The 21,354-nt window shown below is 45.0% G+C and overlaps 1 protein-coding gene across 1 annotated transcript in view; it reads right to left on the reverse strand.

Moving 5' to 3' along the window:
• Positions 1 to 3,943, reverse strand: part of LOC126228343 (translation initiation factor IF-2-like) — a 140,429-nt gene extending 136,486 nt beyond the window's left edge. Inside the window, exons 1-8 of the mRNA XM_049942292.1 lie at positions 3,885 to 3,943; positions 3,560 to 3,677; positions 3,390 to 3,512; positions 3,135 to 3,284; positions 2,880 to 3,029; positions 2,626 to 2,832; positions 2,371 to 2,520; positions 2,031 to 2,153 (exon numbers count right to left, since the gene is read on the reverse strand). Coding sequence (XP_049798249.1) covers positions 2,031 to 2,153; positions 2,371 to 2,520; positions 2,626 to 2,832; positions 2,880 to 3,029; positions 3,135 to 3,284; positions 3,390 to 3,512; positions 3,560 to 3,677; positions 3,885 to 3,943 — 1,080 coding nt within the window. The remainder of the gene's footprint in view (positions 1 to 2,030; positions 2,154 to 2,370; positions 2,521 to 2,625; positions 2,833 to 2,879; positions 3,030 to 3,134; positions 3,285 to 3,389; positions 3,513 to 3,559; positions 3,678 to 3,884) is intronic.
• Between the last annotated feature and the right edge of the window lie 17,411 nt (positions 3,944 to 21,354).

Genomic DNA, 21,354 nt, shown 5'->3' on the forward strand with positions numbered 1-21,354 from the left:
GTAACTGTGTAATTTCTTACTGTTGGAACATTCCGTATGGTTGAAGTTTACTGTAGAAATATCATAATGCAACATATAGTTTTGTTTTATAGTTGAAACTAGTGTCGAGGAAAGCAGTTGTATACAGAAAACTTCTTAATAAATACTTTTCTCACCCGTCTAGGTACGTGAACTTTATGAGCATGTACATTGTTTTCGCCGCTTTATGAAGAGTGGTTTTTACTTGGAGTCTTTGTCCTCATTTATCAGTCGTTAAGTTTAGCTCCTCATTTTTAATTCTTTACTGTCGTGGCTGTGCTTGTTTACTCGCATTGCACATCGCGAGTTGTGTGCTGCAGAAACACTTTTGTGAAAGGTGATAAAATACCGTCTTCCACTGCACATAGCAAGTACGGTACGGTAAATAAAATTTGTTTTTTGACAATTTCTTAATTATCTTAACAGTAACATGTCGCAGGATATACAAGCGGTCCGTTCGCATAGGTAGGTCAACAAATTTGTCAGGAAGATTCATGTCCATTGTAAGGTACAGTCATTATAGGAATGTACTTGTGAAAATAATATATTACTTCAGAGACTTAATACCTGTATATCTCAGGAAACCGCTGTCTCGTGAGTTTGCAATCAGTTTCATGAAAAAGTCAGGTTTTATGTTAATTTGCTGTCTAATTAAATTAACAGTTCTCGTACATTCATTGTTTGCAAGACTAAATATAAAGATTAATAATATTCAAGGCCAACAATTTAATCGGAATAATTTTGTTTAAGATAGCGTAAATAAATTTCACTGAAAACGGGTTGCTTTCTTGCAGGTGAACTGTTCGTTGTACTAACTAGTCTGGATTTTGAATCGGGTAGCGTGTGAGCTTGACATACTTCCGTTCAAAATTTAATTTCAACACAGTTCTGTTACCCTGTACTGAGATTTACGTATTTCAAGATCAAAATAAGGTTCACCAATGTTTTAGATGCCAACCAGGCACATACGAACACCAATTTAGACGTTTAAGTGTATCGTTTCAGAAGTATCGGCGTCTGAGGCAGCTGGCGGTGGTGGGCGCGCCAGCAGTCGGCGCTGCCCCGGCACTCACTGACCAAACTGTGGGTGGTGGGCGTGGAAACAGCACCAGCTGCTGTGAACAGGCCGCCAGCACGCGGCGCTGCCCCGGCACTCACTGACCAAACTGTGGGTGGCGGGCGTGGAAACAGCACCAGCTGCTGTGAACAGGCCGCCAGCACGCGGCGCTGCCCCGGCACTCACTGACCAAACTGTGGGTGGCGGGCGTGGAAACAGCACCAGCTGCTGTGAACAGGCCGCCAGCAGTCGGCGCTGCCCCGGCACTCACTGACCAAACTGTAGGTGGCGGGTGTGGAAACAGCACCAGCTGCTGTGAACAGGCCGCCAGCAGTCGGCGCTGCCCCGGCACTCACTGACCAAACTGTGGGTGGCGGGCGTGGAAACAGCACCAGCTGCTGTGAACAGGCCGCCAGCAGTCGGCGCTGCCCCGTCACTCACTGACCAAACTGTGGGTGGCGGGCGTGGAAACAGCACCAGCTGCTGTGAACAGGCCGCCAGCACGCGGCGCTGCCCCGGCACTCACTGACCAAACTGTGGGTGGCGGGCGTGGAAACAGCACCAGCTGCTGTGAACAGGCCGCCAGCAGTCGGCGCTGCCCCGGCACTCACTGACCAAATTGTGGGTGGCGGGCATGGAAACAGCACCAGCTGCTGTGAACAGGCCGCCAGCACGCGGCGCTGCCCCGGCACTCACTGACCAAACTGTGGGTGGCAGGCATGGAAACAGTACCAGCTGCTGTGAACAGGCCGCCAGCAGTCGGCGCTGCCCCGGCACTCACTGACCAAACTGTGGGTGGCGGGCGTGGAAACAGCACCAGCTGCTGTGAACACGCCGCCAGCAGTCGGCGCTGGCCCGGCACTCACTGACCAAACTGTGGGTGGCGGGCGTGGAAACAGCACCAGCTGCTGTGAACAGGCCTCCAGCACGCGGCGCTGCCCCGGCACTCACTGACCAAACTGTGTGTGGCGGGCGTGGAAACAGCACCAGCTGCTGTGAACAGGCCGCCAGCACGCGGCGCTGCCCCGGCACTCACTGACCAAACTGTGGGTGGCGGGCGTGGAAACAGCACCAGCTGCTGTGAACAGGCCGCCAGCAGTCAGCGCTGCCCCGGCACTCACTGACCAAACTGTGGGTGGCGGGCGTGGAAACAGCACCAGCTGCAGTGAACAGGCCGCCAGCAGTCGGCGCTGCCCCAGCACTCACTGACCAAACTGTGGGTGGCGGGCGTGGAAACAGCACCAGCTGCTGTGAACAGGCCGCCAGCAGTCGGCGCTGCCCCGGCACTCACTGACCAAACTGTGGGTGGCGGGCGTGGAAACAGCACCAGCTGCTGTGAACAGGCCGCCAGCACGCGGCGCTGCCCCGGCACTCACTGACCAAACTGTGGGTGGCGGGCGTGGAAACAGCACCAGCTGCTGTGAACAGGCCACCAGCACGCGGCGCTGCCCCGGCACTCACTGACCAAACTGTGGGTGGCGGGCGTGGAAACAGCACCAGCTGCTGTGAACAGGCCGCCAGCACGCGGCGCTGCCCCGGCACTCACTGACCAAACTGTGGGTGGCGGGCGTGGAAACAGCACCATCTGCTGTGAACAGGCCGCCAGCACGCGGCGCTGCCCCGGCACTCACTGACCAAACTGTGGGTGGCGGGCGTGGAAACAGCACCAGCTGCTGTGAACAGGCCGCCAGCACGCGGCGCTGCCCGGCACTCACTGACCAAACTGTGGGTGGCGGGCGTGGAAACAGCACCAGCTGCTGTGAACAGGACGCCAGCACGCGGCGCTGCCCCGGCACTCACTGACCAAACTGTGGGTGGCGGGCGTGGAAACAGCACCAGCTGCTGTGAACAGGCCGCCAGCAGTCGGCGCTGCCCCGGCACTCACTGACCAAACTGTGGGTGGCGCGTGTGGAAACAGCACCAGCTGCTGTGAACAGGCCGCCAGCACGCGGCGCTGCCCCGGCACTCACTGACCAAACTGTGGGTGGCGGGCGTGGAAACAGCACCAGCTGCTGTGAACAGGCCGCCAGCACGCGGCGCTGCCCCGGCACTCACTGACCAAACTGTTGGTGGCGGGCGTGGAAAAAGCACCAGCTGCTGTGAACAGGCCGCCAGCACGCGGCGCTGCCCCGGCACTCACTGACCAAACTGTGGGTGGCGGGCGTGGAAACAGCACCAGCTGCTGTGAACAGGCCGCCAGCACGCGGCGCTGCCCCGGCACTCACTGACCAAACTGTGGGTGGCGGGCGTGGAAACAGCACCAGCTGCTGTGAACAGGCCGCCAGCACGCGGCGCTGCTCCGGCACTCACTGACCAAACTGTGGGTGGCGGGCGTGGAAACAGCACCAGCTGCTGTGAACAGGCCACCAGCACGCGGCGCTGCCCCGGCACTCACTGACCAAACTGTGGGTGGCGGGCGTGGAAACAGCACCAGCTGCTGTGAACAGGCCGCCAGCACGCGGCGCTGCCCCGGCACTCACTGACCAAACTGTGGGTGGCGGGCGTGGAAACAGCACCAGCTGCTGTGAACAAGCCGCCAGCACGCGGCGCGGCGCGCGCGGCGCGGCGCGGCGGCGCCCGCGCTTTCACAGCCAGCCAGCAGCTGCAGAAGTGAGTGACCAGGTCGCCATGACCACACTGTAGACTGCACACAGGGAAGGCAGTCCGACCTCAGGAGCAGAAGGTCGGCAGCTGACGTGGCTCGCACCTCATGATGACTGAAAAGTAGCCTTACGTTCCCGGACGGAAACCGGAGACCCTCAGGATGGAAGGCGGCAGCAACCGTTGTATAGCGCTCCAAACGACTCACAGGTCTGTGGTGCCGAAACAGTTTCCATTGGACTGCACTGCAGCTGGAAGCGTCAGCATCCCGAGGGTAGGACTTACTGTTCGATATAAGCTCACAGAAAGCTAAATAAACAGATGCCATAGTAACATAGATCCCTCCTTCAGGCCGCTGGGCTGCAGACTGCTTAACTTCCGATGGAAACGAGAAATATTTGTGCGAGATTTGCGTGCCTTGGTCATGCTACGGTGAAGCAATAGTGATGTCACTTGTCCTGCCTTTTCTCCCCGGTCAGCTTTCCTGAACGCTCTGTGAAGTCCAAACGCTACACTTCAGACGCTGTCGTTGGTGTTTTCTGCAGCGCCACTCTGCGCCCTACATTTCTCGCGTCCTACTTGGGCATTCTTGTTCCGTTTCGCGCGATCACTGAAATGGCGGAACCTCTCTTTCCCTATCACGCCGTTTTGCTCCATTGGCACCAGACTTCAGTGTCCTGCACATGAGCGTTGCTCAGTACTCTTGTGTCCCTTCGCCTCTGGCATTGCCTTGTAATTTTTACTTGGCTGCACCGTTGTATTATTTCAGTAACTATAATAGCCAATGACATTGTATATGGAGTATAGTTAATATGATGGTGAGGCCTGTACATTTACTTCTACATCCCTTGTCTTCAAAACACGGTCAAGTCCTTGCCATGGTGTACTTCTCATTGTAGGAGACATTAGAGCTTTTTCTTGTAGTATTTCTGTATGTCAAGAGGGAAGAATTATAGCTTAAATGCTTCAATGCCCTGTAATTACTCAAATCTTGTTTCGACTGTCCGTACTCGGGTCAGTAGTGTATTTTCAGACTGATGAGTTAATGTTGGTTGTTGGAACAATGTAAGTACGGTTTCGCAAGATAATTGAAGCGGCTCACAGTACCGTCTTGTGTTGGTCATTCTGTCGAGATACATCATTACGCACTGTGCTCAGAATATCGTACCGAACGACAACAGACTGGTCGGAACAGTGCTGGGTGCTTGACTCTATTCTGGGAGGAGGTCGAGTGGGTACTGTGACACACAAAATATTAGTTCGCTTTGTTATAGAACAGACAAGATTGACTTCTCAACTTCATACAGTCCATTTTCACAGGAATATTTATAACTGTCACTGAACATTAACATATCACTTGATACTGATGCAAGTCTCCTCACTCGAAGGAAAATTGCCAATAACATTTATTTAGAGTACAGAATAACCCAACGTTCGCTGGCCTAGTAGAAAGAGTGTTCTGCCGAGCAGAAGCGGAGGAGGGTCGAAACTCTTTCGAGCGTGTCTACGCCTCGTTGATACTTCTGGCAGCGACTATGTTCACTTGTGGTTTCGTTGAGAAGTACCAACGTTGTTTTGGTTCGTCGCTTTTTGGACGACACCACACAAAATATGTTCTAAAATTCTACAGCAGGTACATGTTAGAGATATTAGACGGTAGTTTTGTGGTTCACCTCTGCTGCCCTTCCTGCGGACGTGGATGAAAGTCTATTTTCTGCCAACTATTCGGTAGAGTTTCTTGTTCGAGAGAACTACGGTGTATTATGGTAAAAAAAAGGCTAACTCATCCGTATATTCTCTATAGAATGTTACAGGTATTTCATCGGGTCCAGGAGGTTTGTTCAGTTTCGCGATTCCAACTTTTTCTCTGCGCCACTGGTACAAATATCTCCGTGAACTATCTGTCGAGTGATGTGAGAACTTAACTTAAAAGAAATCCTTACCAAGTTGCTAAAAGACAGCGAACATCACAGATTAGACGAAATACTCGTTTCTCTTTCAAGCATTCAAATCTCACCATTTTAATTTTCTGTACTGCTCAGTGACACCAGACTGTGCTTTACGACCTACCTGAAAGCAACTTTCTCAGGACGAAAGTGTTATGCAGTAGGGCTTCTCTTTCGTTTCTGTGTTCGTCTTGATTTCAAGTTATCTCAGTTGTAACAAGACAATATCGCGTTCCTGGAGCAGCATCAACGGCACTCACGTAAGACGCTTTTGCTCTCCGTCGACGTTGTCGTCAATGCCACTTTGTAGCGAATTTGTCCGTCTCTCCTCACCGTTCTAATGTACGGACTTGGAATCGACTACACTCGTCTGTTTTTGCCTGTCTGTTCTCTTACGATATTATAGCGGCCTCCTTGTATTGCAGCCATATTGACGGAGCAGCAGATGTTATAAGTCGGTCTAGGTCCCCAATCGAGTAGGCAGGTAATGCTTTCCTGGCATCTCATAGCACGAAAAAGCTGCAGTATTTTCATCTCCATGTATCAGAGCGACACAATAAACAACAACTTACCTCATGCAATTTGCCACGCCCGTAGAGAAAGCTGCGCGAAAAAATATCGCAGAACGAACACCGAGTTTTCGATAGCTATAGGACCTGAGTTCTTCTTTCTTTCACCTCACTGTAATCTCCTCAAGACCTGTTATATCTACCCAAGAGCTACGATGTTTGCTCAATAAATAATGTCCCACAGTTACTTTGTGACAACATGTTTATTTTTAAGAGCAAGAATTTGCTAACAACATAAGTCAACATTAATTGTATATGTACTATTTTTCTACATAGTCACTATCACGTTATAAGGTCTTTCACCAGCGTTGTGTAATAGCGTGTATTCTCTGTTGTTGAAAGCTCTTGTCACCACCTTGTATTCGTGTTTTCTCTACATGACTTACGGTCTCATCATCTTCAAGGTAACAGGATGGATGATGCATTGATGTCCAATTGACCAATCCAATTTGTCGATGTATTCGAGGGCTGTGAGATTTGTGTGTGTGTGTGTGTGTGTGTGTGTGTGTGTGTGCACTCATGCGCATTCTCGTCTTTGAAACATATTTCTTTTGGAATCTTTTCAGACTGAACAAGTTGCAAATGGTTTTTGAGATTGTACATAATCTTCACATCTGCATCTGAATTAATGTAGCGACCTGTTGGGCTACAGATTCACGAGAATGATACCATAAATATGTCAAAAGACTGTCCTCATGAGTTTGCAAGCACAGTGAGTTGCCTCGAATTTCTTCTTTTCTGGTGATCTCGAATGGTACCACTTCACTTTTAAGGTGGCTATAATTTCGCACCTTACAAGAACTCATCCACATACTTTGCCATGATCTACAAACACAGTTAGGTATCATGTGATAGGTTGTACATCGTATATATGAATATATAAAGGAGACTGACATTGTCACGTACATCATGTAAATAACTGTTAACGCTTATTGCATGAAAGGTGATGGCGTGTCTCTATTATAAAAACGGCGTAATGAATGATTGCCTATACTAGTAGAAGATGGAATGCCAATGGAGATGAAACGGAAGGCAGAACTCAAGCTCTGGGTGGAAGGCAAGCATAGGTGTTTGTCCTGCTTAAGGGGACCACGCGGTGTTTTCATAATATTTCGATAGATTAAGGTTCTATTTAAGTACTCTGAAAAGGATTTTGCTGAAAAATATTTTTTTCGAGCATTTAAAAAGCATTTTTCTACCACGTGTGTTTATGTGCCGCGCCCACTACTCTGTCACCCACTTTTCTGCATATATTTTAGATCTTTATATCCACTACATAGTACGTTATGGATTTTTTTACTCGCGAGTGTGTTGGCTATCCTTGGAATGCAACGGTCGGTGTTATTTTGTTTCTGATCTTTGTAAACAACACGCTTTCAAACACGCGGTTAGTTTTGTTCAAGTGCGATTGCGAGTAGTTGTTACACTTACGTTTGCAGTGCTTGTTTATGAGTGTTTTGTTGTGTTTATTGAAGATGACTAAACGTAAAAGCATTTTCAAGAAACGACAATTTAGAGGAAACAAGTTTAGTAAGCTTTCTGTACAAGAGGTTATGTCGTCTGGCAACGATGTTTCTAATAGTAATTCTTCAACAAGTACATCATCAAAGAAGCTCTCACCATTTCAAGAGAGTTACAACGCATTTACTGTAAGTGACAAGGGGCTCAGTAACATTATTATAGATTTGAGAATATTATCAGATGTAATTTCTAAATTTGTACAATGTAGACAGTGTGGTGAGTCACAGAGTGTGAAAATTTGTGAGAGTGCCAGTGGGAGGAAAGACCTAACAATTGCTTTGGATTTAATTTGCACTAAGTGCTCAGCTGTGATTTAATTTATGAGTTCTTCAAAACCAGATGCAAGTGGCCCTTATGAAATCAATATTAGATTAGTTTATGCCTTACGATCCATTGGCAAGGGCATGGCTGCAGGGAGAACATTTTGTTCAGTGATGAACTTATATCAACCAGCAAATAAATTTGAAAAACTGACTGCAATATTAGAGAAAGCTATGTGTGTGAGGTCAGTGAGGAAAGCATAAAACTGGCTGCTAGGAAAGCAGTGGAAGAAGATGGTGGATGCTCGTATACTGCTGTTGCACTTGATGGAAGTTGGCAGAAAAGAGGACATACTTCTCTGAATGGAGTAGTGACTGCCACGAGTGTAGACACCAGTAAAGTGTTAGATGTGGAGATAATGTCTAAATATTGCAAATGTTGGTAAGTCAATGAACATAAAGAACACAACTGTGTGGCTAATTTTAGAGGAACAAGTGGTGGTATGGAAGTTCATGGAGTACAACAAATATTTCATCACTCGTAGAAACAAGAGGCGTACGGTACACCAAATATTTGGGCGATGGTGACAGTAATGCATACAACAATGTGGTGAACTCTAAGCCATATGGAGATGCCATTATTAGTAAAATAGAATATGTAGGCCGTGTTTAAAAACGTTTGGGAAAAAAGCTGAGAAAACTAACTGTTGATATGAGAGGAAAAAAAATTAGAAGATGGAAAATTGTTAACCGGACAGGGTCGGTTAACTAAAACTGAAATAGAAAACTTGCAGGTATACTATGGGCCGGCAATTAGGAGAAATAAAGAAAATCTGGAGGCAATGAAGAGAGATGTTTGGGCCATATTCTTCCATAAATCCTCCACCGATGATGGATTGTGTCCATTCGTGGTGCAAATACAATAGGGCTCAGGCAACTGGAAAGTCTTATTCTCACCAGCATTCTCTTCCTGCTGCTGTTATTACAGCAATTAAACCTATTTTCAGAGACTGGGCTCATCCTGACCTTCTAAGGAAATGCCTCCATGGGCAGACACGACCCAGATGAATGTTCCAACAGCATAATTTGGAAGCACCTCCTAAAATTGTATTTGTTCCCATGCATACAATGAAACAAGGAGTTCATGATGCTGTTATTACATTAAATTGTGGTAATATTGGAAAGTGTAGGGTACTGAAAAATCTGGAAATTAATCCTATTGAAAATATGTTCACTGGCCTGCAACATTGCGATAAAATGAGGATAGCCGATGCAGACAGGTCTGCATCTAATATGGCCAAGAAAGCAAGACAAACATCCAGGAAGGTGAAAAAGAAGCTAGAAGACCTGCTAGAGGCCAAAGAAGGGCCATCATATGGAGCAGGACAGTTTTAATTAACTGTAAGTAACAAATTTCATAAGTTCTTTATTTAAAGTCAATTTCCCACAAACTAATATTTTCAGTGCATATGCCCCATTATATCAGAAACTATCACAGATAAATGAATGAAATTTTCAGAGACTCTGCATAACATAAAAATCCACCTCTGGTACTACATTCATTAATATTCCCCCATTAGGAAGCTCACAAAAATATTTTCTGCAGAAAAACTTAATATTTATTTTATTTCTTAAAAACTATAAAATAGATAAAGTAGGTTTTAGTACAGTTGATTCTATTAGCATCATGTAACATACAGTAAAACTATTAAGGTCCTGCATCAAATAGTTTTCGGAAATGGGTCAAATACTTGCCTAAATTAACATGGGTTAAATAGTCAGGGTGTGGTCCCCTTAAACGCAAGAAGTAGCTATACAGACGTTGTGGAGCACGTCCGGTCGCTATTGTAGTAGGAGCCGAAAGGATAACCGTATAATACTTCCAAACGCTGAAAATCTTGGACGCAGATGAGAGGAACGAAGAAGCGGCACCTCGGAAACCACGCAGGATTTTTACTCAGAAGCGTACCATTGTACTAGTATAGGTTTTTTCCTCGCAAACTTTCTGCGCTGGACGACAAAAGACTAAAATATGGTTGGTCGGCGTTCGGAAGAATCTATAGAGAGGGAGAATATTCCGTGGTTTCGGAATTACGATGGTGGGGAGCCAAGCCTTGCTGGGAAGCCAGTGCTGGAGAGAGACAGTCTTCCGTTGTGAGCGCCCGTGTGTGACGATCGCTCGATATCAGCTTTGATGGTACGGAAGGACTTGCTGTCTTTGCTCTCAGGAGAGTTTATAGTTATAACAGTTAGGCACTGTACTGTTGCGAACCTATACGATTCTGGACTTCACCTCCGGGTTGGAAGTCGTCGTTGAGTACGCAGCGTTCAGTAATTGAGAGCACTTCCTCTGCCTATACTTGAGACTTCTCGTCTATAGAACACAGAGAGGAGAAGACAGTATTAGAGTATATTAGTCAGAGGATCGCCTTCTGCCGTCCTAGTGTTTGAAAGAGTTTATTTGTGGCTGGAGTTCTTCCATCGTCGCAGACGCGTACGAGAACCGTCACTTCGACGAACCGGACGTAGTGCATATGATGATATCACAAATTGCTTCGGCTTATTAAGGCTATGAAAGCTAAACAGTTGTGATCACGCTTGTTTATTTCCACTGAGGTTGCACACCACCGTACATCATCTTTAAAGGTAGTGTCTTCTAGTGTTTGGTATGAAGATGATGTCAGTCATTTCGCGTTATTGATATTAGACCGCACAGTCATAATAAGGGGTAGAGTTGGGCAATTGATCAGTAATTTTACTTAGGAAATGTGAACTTTGTAAACATAAAGTTTTTTTCTAATCTAGAATAAATATATAAGCAGGAACAAAGTTTATCGTATAGTAGGATTAGTCGCATTCATCATTCATTTAGGTTTAGATTGTAATTTATAGAATTAAGAGATCCTAAGATCCGTTCTACGAGTCGGGGCGTGGAATGTCAGAAGCTTGAACGTGGTAGGGAAACTAGAAGGGGCGTGGAATGTCAGAAGCTTGAACGTGGTAGGGAAACTAGAAGGGGCGTGGAATGTCAGAAGCTTGAACGTGGTAGGGAAAATAGAAAATTTGAAAAGGGAAATGCAGAGGCTCAATCTAGATATAGTAGGGGTCAGTGAAGTGAAGTGGAAGGAAGACAAGGATTTCTGGTCAGATAAGTATCGGGTAATATCAACAGCAGCAGAAAATCGACAGCAGACCAACACCGACAACGATAGTTCAGGTATAGATGCCGACGTCGCAAGCTGAAGATGAACAGATAGAGAAAGTGTATGAGGATATTGAAAGGGTAATGCAGTATGTAAAGGGGGACGAAAACCTAATAGTCATGGGCGACTGGAATGCAGTTGTAGGGGAAGAAGAAAAGGTTACAGGAGAATATGGGCTTGGGACAAGGAATGAAAGAGGAGAAAGACTAATTGAGTTCTGTAACAAGTTTCAGCCAGTAATAGCGAATACACTGTTCAAGAATCACGAGAGGAGGAGGTATACTTGGAAAAGGCCGGGAGATACGGGAAGATTTCAATTAGATTACATCATGGTCAGACAGAGATTCCGAAATCAGATACTGGATTGTAAAGCGTATCCAGGAGCAGATATAGACTCAGATCACAATATAGTAGTGATGAAGAGTAGGCTGAAGTTCAAGACATAAGTCAAGAAGAATCAATACGCAAAGAAGTGGGATACGGAAGTACTAAGGAACGACGAGAGCCGGCCGGAGTGGCCGAGCGGTTCTAGGCGCTGCAGTCTGGAACCGCGTGACCGCTATGGTCGCAGGTTCGAATCCTGCCTCGGGCATGGATGTGTGTGATGTCCTTAGGTTAGTTAGGTTTAAGTAGTTCTAAGTTCTAGGGGATTGATGACCTCAGAAGTTGAGTCCCATAGTGCTCAGAGCCATTTGAACCATTTTTGAACGACGAGATACGTTTGAAGTTCTCCAACGCTATAGATACAGCAGTAAGGAATAGCGCAGTAGGCAGTACAGTTGAAGAGGAATGGACATCTCTAAAAAGGGCCATCACAGAAGTTGGGAAGGAAAACATAGGTACAAAGAAGGTAGCTGCGAAGAAACCATGGGTAACAGAAGAAATACTTCAGTTGATTGATGAAAGGAGGAAGTACAAACATGCTCCGGGAAAATAAGGAATACAGAAATACAAGTCTCTGAGGAATGAAATAAATAGGAAGTGCAGGGAAGCTAAGACGAAATGGCTGCAGGAAAAATGTGAAGACATCGAAAATGATATGATTGTCGGAAGGACAGACTCAGCATACAGGAAAGTCAAAACAACCTTTGGTGACATTAAAAGCAACGGTGGTAACATTAAGAGTGCAACGGGAATTCCACTGTCAAATGCAGAGGAGAGAGCAGATAGGTGGAAAGAATACATTGAAAGCCTCTATGAGGGTGAAGATTTGTCTGATGTGATAGAAGAAGAAACAGGAGTCGATTTAGAAGAGATAGGGGATCCAGGATTAGAATCGGAATTTAAAAGAGCTTTGGAGGACTTACGGGTAAATAAGGCAGAAGGGATAGATAACATTCCATCAGAATTTCTAAAATCATTGGGGGAAGTGGCAACAAAACGACTATTCACGTTGGTGTGTAGAATATATGAGTCTGGCGATGTACCATCTGACTTTCGGAAAAGCTTCATCCACACAATTCCGAAGACGGCAAGAGCTGACAAGTGCGAGAATTATCGCACAATCAGCTCATGCATTGAAGCATGAAGAATGGAAAAGAAAATTGAGAATGCGCTAGGTGACGATCAGTTTGGCTTTAGGAAAAGTAAAGGGACGAGAGAGGCAATTATGACGTTACGGCTAATAATGGAAGCAAGGCTAAAGAAAAATCAAGACACTTTCATAGGATTTGTCGACCTGGAAAAAGCGTTCGACAATATAAAGTGGTGAAAGCTGTTCGAGATTCTGAAAAAAGTAGGGGTAAGCTACAGGGAGAGACGGGTCATATACAATATGTACAACAACCAAGAGTGGACGATCAAGAACGAAGTGCTCGTATTAAGAAGGGTGTGAGACAAGGCTGTAGCCTTTCGCCCCTACTCTTCAATCTGTACATCGAGGAAGCAATGATGGAAATAAAAGAAAGGTTCAGGTGTGGAATTAAAATACAAGGTGAAAGGATATCAATGATACGATTCGCTGATGACATTGCTATCCTGAATGAAAGTGAAGAAGAATTAAATGATCTGCTGAACGGAATGGTCTAATGAGTACACAGTATGGTTTGAGAGTAAATCGGAGAAAGACGAAGGTAATGAGAAGTAGTACAAATGAGAACAGCGAGAAACTTAACATCAGGATTGATGGTCACGAAGTCAATGAAGTTAAGGAATTCTGCTACCTAGGCAGTAAGATAACCAATGACGGACGGAGCAAAGATGACATCAAAAGCAGACTCGCTATGGCAAAAAAGGCATTTCTGGCCAAGAGAAGTCTACTAGTATCAAATACCGGCCTTAATTTGAGGAAGAAATTTCTGAGGATGTACGTCTGGAGTACAGCATAGTATGGTAGTGAAACATGGACTGTGGGAAAACCGGAATAGAAGAGAATCGAAGCATTTGAGATGTGGTACTATAGACGAATGTTGAAAATTAGGTGGACTGATAAGGTAAGGAATGAGGAGGTTCTACGCAGAATCGGAGAGGAAAGGAATATGTGGAAAACACTGCTAAGGAGAAGGGACAGGATGATAGGACATCTGCTAAGACATGAGGGAATGACTTCCATGGTACTAGAGGGAGCTGTAGAGGGCGAAAACTGTAGAGGAAGACAGAGATTGGAATACGTCAAGCAAATAATTGAGGACATAGGTTGCAAGTGCTACTCTGAGATGAAGAGGTTAGCACAGGAAAGGAATTCGTGGCGGGCCGCATCAAACCAGTCAGTAGACTGATGACCAAAAAAAAGATCTGATTCAGGGGGTAATCAGACAGGGCCAAATCTTCATTTTAGCGTTTATTGTTTTCCGTTGTGCACATTCATACATTCATTTTTACACCCGTCTGGAGTAGCATTTTGGACACTGACTGCGTTTTTGTTTGCAGCTTAATGTGATGCAGCCGAGTTTCCTCACCTGTAACCATCCGCGACCCGAAGAACTCTTCTGGTCTGTTGTGAGCATTCGTGGAACCGATCTCGAGCACACCTTCGAATATGCAAGGGTCTCAATAACTTACCGTGCTCACAACTGTGGAGGCAACCGTCGAACTTCGGCGCGCCGGTCTGCACTAATAGTGACATCAGGAGGATTCACCATGTCGGAAGCTGCGACAGTGGTGGTCAGTCATGGAGCTCAGTATTTGCGCTTCCTGACGCTTCACCTCTCTTTACTCTGGGCCAAAAGCACTCCTACAGCTGCATCACTACTGTGCATTACACACAAGCCTTTATGGATGTTCATCGAGTTTGTCTTTCCCGCAGTCAAGAATTCAGTTACAGAACTTCCTTGTAGTGAGTGCCTTGCGTAGACGCCATTTGGATTGAACATTATGGCTCTGCCATCTACCAGGATTGCTTGAAACTTGTACAAATGCATCAAATTTGAAGTAGCTAAGAGGACATCTCCCTTTAAGAAAATAGATGCTGCATTATTTACTGAACGACCCTTGTATTTTCTACGACAATCTTTTCTTCTTCCTGCATCTCGGAAATAGCATGATGAGCACCGCCATGGACTCGTATTTGCCGCGAGAGGCTCCATATGCCGTCCATTCCGTCTGATCTACATTTACAGCAGTTCGATGTAAGTTTTTCCAATATATTTTGCATAGGTGGTGCCCCACAAGTCTTATCTATTTAAAGGAAGTCCTACCGATGCATCACCAAGTGGTTCAAATTAAGCAAGCTTTTATTTGCTACCACTTTGATCATCAGGCGTTATTAAGATTTCAGCACTATTCGTGGGGCTACACGTACTGTGTCGTCAAGCAAAATGAAATTGTAGAAAATAATCTTGCTACACTGTTGTCAAGAATGGAGTGGATTTATACAACTGAGTGTACTTAGTACGCTGTCCTTTTCTGTGTTCCCTGTTGCTCTACACTTGATGTCACAGTAAGAGCGAAACCGTACACCATAGGCTGCTGCAGTAATTTTCACCTTCCAGAATGAAATTTTAACGCTGTAGAGGGATGTGCACTGACGTGAATCTTCCTGGCGGATCGAAACTGTGTGCCGAACAGGGACTCGAACTCGGGACATTTGTCTTTCGCGGGCAAGTGCTCTACTAACTGAGCTGCCCGACCACAACTCACGACTCGTTCTCAGAGCTTTAATTCCGACAGCACCTTGTCTCCTACCTTCCACGCTTCCCCCAGACATTCGCGATATCTTTTCTTCCAGAAGTGCTAGTTCTGCACGAATTCCTTACAGGCGAATGGAAAAACTGGTAAAGGCCGACCTCGGGTAAGATCAGTTTGGATTCCGTAGAAATGTTGGAACCCGTGAGGCAATACTAACCCTACGACTTATCTTAGAAAATAGATTAAGGAAAGGCAAATCTACATTTCTAGCATTTGTAGACTTAGAGAAAGCTTTTGACAATGTTGAGTGGAATACGCTCTTTCAAATTCTGAAGGTGGCAGGGGTAAAATTCAGAGAGCGAAAGGCTATTTACAATTTGTACAGAAGCCAGATGGCAGTTATAAGAGTCGAGGGGTATGAAAGGGAAGCAGTGGTTAGGAAGGGAGTGAGACCGGGTTATAGCCTCTCCCCGATGTTATTCAATCTGTATATTGAGCAAGCAGGAAACGAAACAAAAGACGAATTTGGAGTAGGAATTAGAATCCACGGAGAAGAAATAAAAACTTTAAGGTTCACCGATGACACTGTAATTCTTTCAGAGGCAGCAAAGGACCTGGAAGAGCAGCTGAACGAAATGGACAGGAGGATATAAGATGAACATCAACAAAAGCAAAACGAGGGTAATGGAACATAGTCGAATTAAATCGGGTAATGCTAAGGGAATCAGATTATGAAATGAGACGCTTAAAGTAGTAAATGAGTTTTGTTATATGGGGAGTAAAATAACTGATGATGGTCGGAGTAGAGAGGCTACAAAACGTAGACTGGCAATGGTAACGAAAACGTTTCTGAAGAAGAGAAATTTACTAACATCGAGTATACAGTTAAGTAAGTCGTTTCTGAAAGTATTTGTATGGAGTGTAGCCATGTATGGAAGTGAAACGTGGACGATAAATAGATTAGACAAGAAGAGACTAGAAGCTTTCGAAATGTGGTGCTACAGAAGAATGCTGAAGATTATTTGGTTAGATCCCATAACTAATAACTTGAATAGAATTGGGAAGAAGAGAAATTTATGGCCCAAATTTACTATAAGAAGGAATCGGTTGATAGGACATATTCTGAGGCATCAAGTGATCACCAATTTAGTATTGGAGGGCAGCTTGGAGGGTAAAACTCGTAGAGGAAGACCAAAAGATTAATACACTAAAAAGATTCAGAAGGATGTAGGTTGCAGTTGGTACTGGCAGATGAAGAAGCTTGCACCGGACAGAGTAGCATGGAGAGCCTCAACAAACCAGTCTCTGGACTGTAGTCCACAACAACAACAACCACAGTCTATACGGCACAGCATATGCCAACTTCCTCCTATGAACCAGAATGCTTATGTGGTATCACCACGATAGATATCCAGCACATAATGACGTCGTGTTCTGAACCAAAGGTATCCTGCCAGATCGATTGGTCGAGGAGGAACAGTTACTTGGCCTGCTAGGCCTCCTGATTAAAGACGTTGTTTATCGCGATACTCTAACAACTCCAGAGGACGTGCAGGAACGTATCGTGCTTGCTTGTAATTCTCTTCAGCAGGCAACACAGGAAGCAGTAAATAATTCTTTCGTTCAACGCGTGCACCAATGTATCGGTGTCCATGCTCACCACTTTCAGCATCTTTGAATGTTCTACTCCTGGGCAATGGTACAGGAGAGTCAAAGTCAATTTTGTGTTATGTTTTTACTTCGTTTTCATTTGAATTTTGACAACTCCAGCAAGTGGACGAGTTTGTGATCCAGCGCTCAAAGTCAATGTTGTATTGTGTAATTAATGACGTTGTGTTTCAGTGATTGGTATACTGTGATACATTTTTGAATGGTCTTCAGGAGAGGAAATGAATTATCGAATAAAAAATACAGGGTTCCATTCTAAAAAGTCATACCACTGTTCATATTTTTGTAAAAAACGAAGCTACAACGAAGGCAATCATGATGATTGATGTCCCGCTGACGGCTAAAGAACATATGCTTTGTAATTTGCATCTGGACAAACATTTATTTAGGATGCTCAAGATAAATGGGCACCCATTATGCCATCCTTCCTACACCGGAGGCTTCCATGTCAAAATATTTAGGCGAAAAATGAATACTGTTTAGCTTTATGGAGATCGTTTGCTGTAAAATTCTTATTATTAAGGCAAGTGGCAAAACAGTGCTCGATATCCCACCAGCTGACAGACTGATTTCGCCCTTATGCTTTGGCCCACGACGTCCTGCGTGACCTCCTGAGTTTACGATGCGAAGGATATGAGCGGCCTTTATTAAATGTTATTTGTGGTTGTGTTGGTAACTGGTCTAAATTGTGCTGTTTGTTCCAGATATGTCGTGATTTACGAGGGAGTGGTTAGCGTGGAACCAGAGAGCACAGTTTACATTGTTGCTAGAGAAAGTAGTAGCGATTATATTTATGTTTATGTTGCTCACAAATATTTGTTTGTTTCGTGCTACATTCTGCGCGATTTCCGAGGGTAAGGATCGACAGGAATCTAAGAGTATAGTTTAAAGTGCTGCAAGTGAAATGATTAGTGATTATAATTACAATCTTGTTTCTTAGAATTATTTGCTCATTTTTGTAATATAGCAAGTTTGCAGAGGGTTAGGTTAGGCAGAAACCTAAGTTCAACTGGTTCAAATGGCTCTGAGCAATATGGGACTTAACTTCTGACGTCATCAGTCCCCTAGAACTTAGAACTACTTAAACCTAACTAACCTAAGGACATCTCACACATCCATGCCTGAGGCAGGATTCGAAACTGCGCCGTAGCGGTCGCGCGGTTCCAGACTGTAGCGCCTAGAACCGTTCGGCCACACTGGCCGGCAAACCTATGTTCGTAGCTCAAATGTTTGCGAGCTAAAGAAGTGGTGATCTTACTCATTATTTTGGTTCTTACAAATATTTGGCCGTTGTTTTCGAATGGATCGTATTTAGAGAGGGCGTGCTTTTGTTAGCGGTGGCCACTTCTTTGGTGGATGTTTGTGTTTATAATATGGTTTGATTAGGGTTGTTTTTTTTCAGTTTTATTGTTCCGTTTGTCTGTAATTTATGGATTATGCTGTTTTTCTTGATGGTAGGGTGTATAGTACGCTGTCTTCAAATGGTTGAAATGGCTCTTAGCACTATAGGACTTAAAATCTGAGGACATCAGTCCCCTAGACTTCGAACTACTTTAACTAACCTCAGGACAATCACACACATCCATGCCCGAGGCAGGATTCGAACCTGCGACCTTAGCGGTCGCGCGGTTCCGGACTGATGCCCCTAGAACTGCTCGGCCACAACGGCCCGCACGCAGTCTTCGTTTCAGCTATGTATGTCAAGTGAAATATCCGATTCCAGTTTTGTGTTTCTTGTATTTTTTCGATCTGTTTATTCTGGAGGAATTCGTGAGCGAGGTTTTTCGATTTTTTGCTTACTTAAAAATGATCTTACTTTTTCTGTCTTTTTTTTTCTTTTACTTTTCCCCGCCCACGAACACTAATTTTCGCGACTATTCCGTTAGATTCGTCTCATTCGCTGTTGAAATATTTCGCATTTTTTATGTTTATTTTCGATCGTATTGGTCTGTCTTGTGGCCACCGTCTTGAAGAATGTAATCTGCCTTTTGTTAATGGATGTGAGGTTGTTTGACTAACTCATGTAAGCTATGCTCTTTCCTCGAAATACGGAGTTATCAGTCAAAGCGGATGATGGAGTCGAATCTTGCTCTATTTCCCCAACAGAAATATACAGGGTGGTTCACTGATCGTGACTGGGCCAAATATCTCAAGAAATATGCGTCAAACGAAAAAACTACAAAGAACGAAACTTGTCTAGCTTGAAGGGGGAAACCAGATGGGGCTATGGTTGGCCCGCTAGATGGCGCTGCCATAGGTCAAAGGGATGTCAACTGCGTTTTTTAAAATAGGAACCCCCATTTTTATTGCATATTCGTGTAGTACGTAAAGAAATATGAATGTTTTAGTTGGACCACTTTTCTCGCTTTGTGATAGATGCCGCTGTAATACTCACAAATCTATGGCTCACAATTTTAGACCAACAGTTGGTAACGGGTGGGTTTTTAAATTAAAATACAGCACGTAGGTTCGCTTGAACATTTTATGTCGGTTGTTCCAATGTGATACATGTACCTTTGTAAACTTACCATTTCTGAGAACGCATGCTGTTACTGCGTGATTACCTGTAAATACCACATTAATGCAATAAATGTTCAAAATGATGTCCGTCAAAATCAATGCATTTGGCAATACGTGTAACGACATTCCTCTCAACAGCGAGTAGTTCGCCTTCCGTAATGTTCGCACATGCACTGACAATGCACTGACGTATGTTGTCAGGCGTTGTTGCTGGATCACGATAGCAAATATCCTTCAAACTTTCTCCACAGAAAGAAATCCGGGGACATCAGATCCGGTGAACGTGAAGGTGCTTCGACGACCAATCCACCTGTCATGAAATATGCTATTCAACACAGCTTCAACCGCACGCGCAACTTCTGTCATGTTGGAAGTACATCGCCATTCTGTCATGCAATGAAACATCTTGTAGTAATATCGGTACAACATTACGTAGGAAATCACCATACATTGCACCATTTAGATTGCCATCGATAAAATGGGAGCCAATTATCCTTCCTCCCACAATGGCGCACCATACATTAACCCGCCAAGGTGTTCCACTTGCCGCAGCCATCGTGGATTTCCGTTTGCCAAATAGTGCATATTATGCCGGTTTACGTTACCGCTGCTGGTGAATGACGCTTCGTCGCTAAATAGAACGCGTGAAAAAAATCTGTCATCGTCCCGTAATTTCTCTTGTGTCCAGTCATAGAACTGTACACGACGTTCAAAGTCATCTCCATCCGATTCCTGGTGCATAGAAATATGGCCCGGGTGCAATCGATGTTGATGTAGCATTCTCAACACCGACGTTTCTGAGATTCCCAATTCTCGTGCAATTAGTCTGCTAGTGATGTGGGGATTAGCCGCGACAGCAGCTAAAACACCTACATGGGCATCATCATTTGTTGCAGGGCGTGTTTGACGTTTCACTTTGGCTGAACACTTCCTTAAATAACGTAACTATCCGGCGAAAGGTCCGACCACTTGGATGATGTCTTCCAGGATACCGAGCAGCATACGTAGCACACGCCCGTTGGGCATTTTGATCACAATAGCCATACATCAACACGATGTCGACCTTTTCCGTAATTGGTAAACGTTCCATTTTAACACGGGTAATGTATCACGAAGCAAATACCGTCCGCACTGGCGGAATGTTACGTGATACCGCGTACGTATACGTTGGTGACTATTACAGCGCCATCTATCACAAAGTGAAAAAAGTGGTCCAACTAAAACATTCATATTTCTTTACGTACTACACGCATATGTAATAAAAAATGGGGGTTCCTATTTTAAAAAACGCAGTTGATATCCGTTTGACCTATGGCAGCGCCGGCGGGTGTGGCCGTGCGGTTCTAGGCGCGTCAGTTTTTAACCACGTGACCACTACGGTCGCAGGTTCTAATCCTGCCTCGGGCATGGATGTGTGTGATGTCCTTAGGTTAGTTAGTTTTAAGCAGTTCTACGTTCTAGGAGACTGATGACCTCAGTAGTTAAGTCCCATAGTGCTCAGAGCCATTTGAACCTATGGCAGCGCCATCTAGTGGGCCAGCCATAGCGCCATCTAGTTTCCCCCTTCAAGGTAGACGGATTTCGTTCTTTGTAGTTTTTCAGTTTGATGCTTATTTCGTGAGATATTTGGCCCGGTCACCTGGTATATAATTGTCTTAAAATGGCTCTGAGCACTATGGGACTCAACTTCTGAGGTCATTAGTCCCCTAGAACGTAGAACTAGCTAAACCTAACTAACCTAAGGACATCACACACATCCATGCCCGAGGCAGGATTAGAACCTGCGACGGTAGCGGTCTCGCGGTTCCAGACTGCAGCGCCTAGAACCGCTCGGCCACTTTTGTCGGCTATAATTGTTATAATTAAGCTTTCGTTACTTGAGACAGTGCAGACGGAAAACTATTTACAGCATATGTAAGAGATGTT

This window comes from Schistocerca nitens, unplaced genomic scaffold (genome assembly GCF_023898315.1).
Source record: "Schistocerca nitens isolate TAMUIC-IGC-003100 unplaced genomic scaffold, iqSchNite1.1 HiC_scaffold_363, whole genome shotgun sequence".
Classification (NCBI taxonomy): Eukaryota; Metazoa; Arthropoda; class Insecta; order Orthoptera; family Acrididae; genus Schistocerca; species Schistocerca nitens.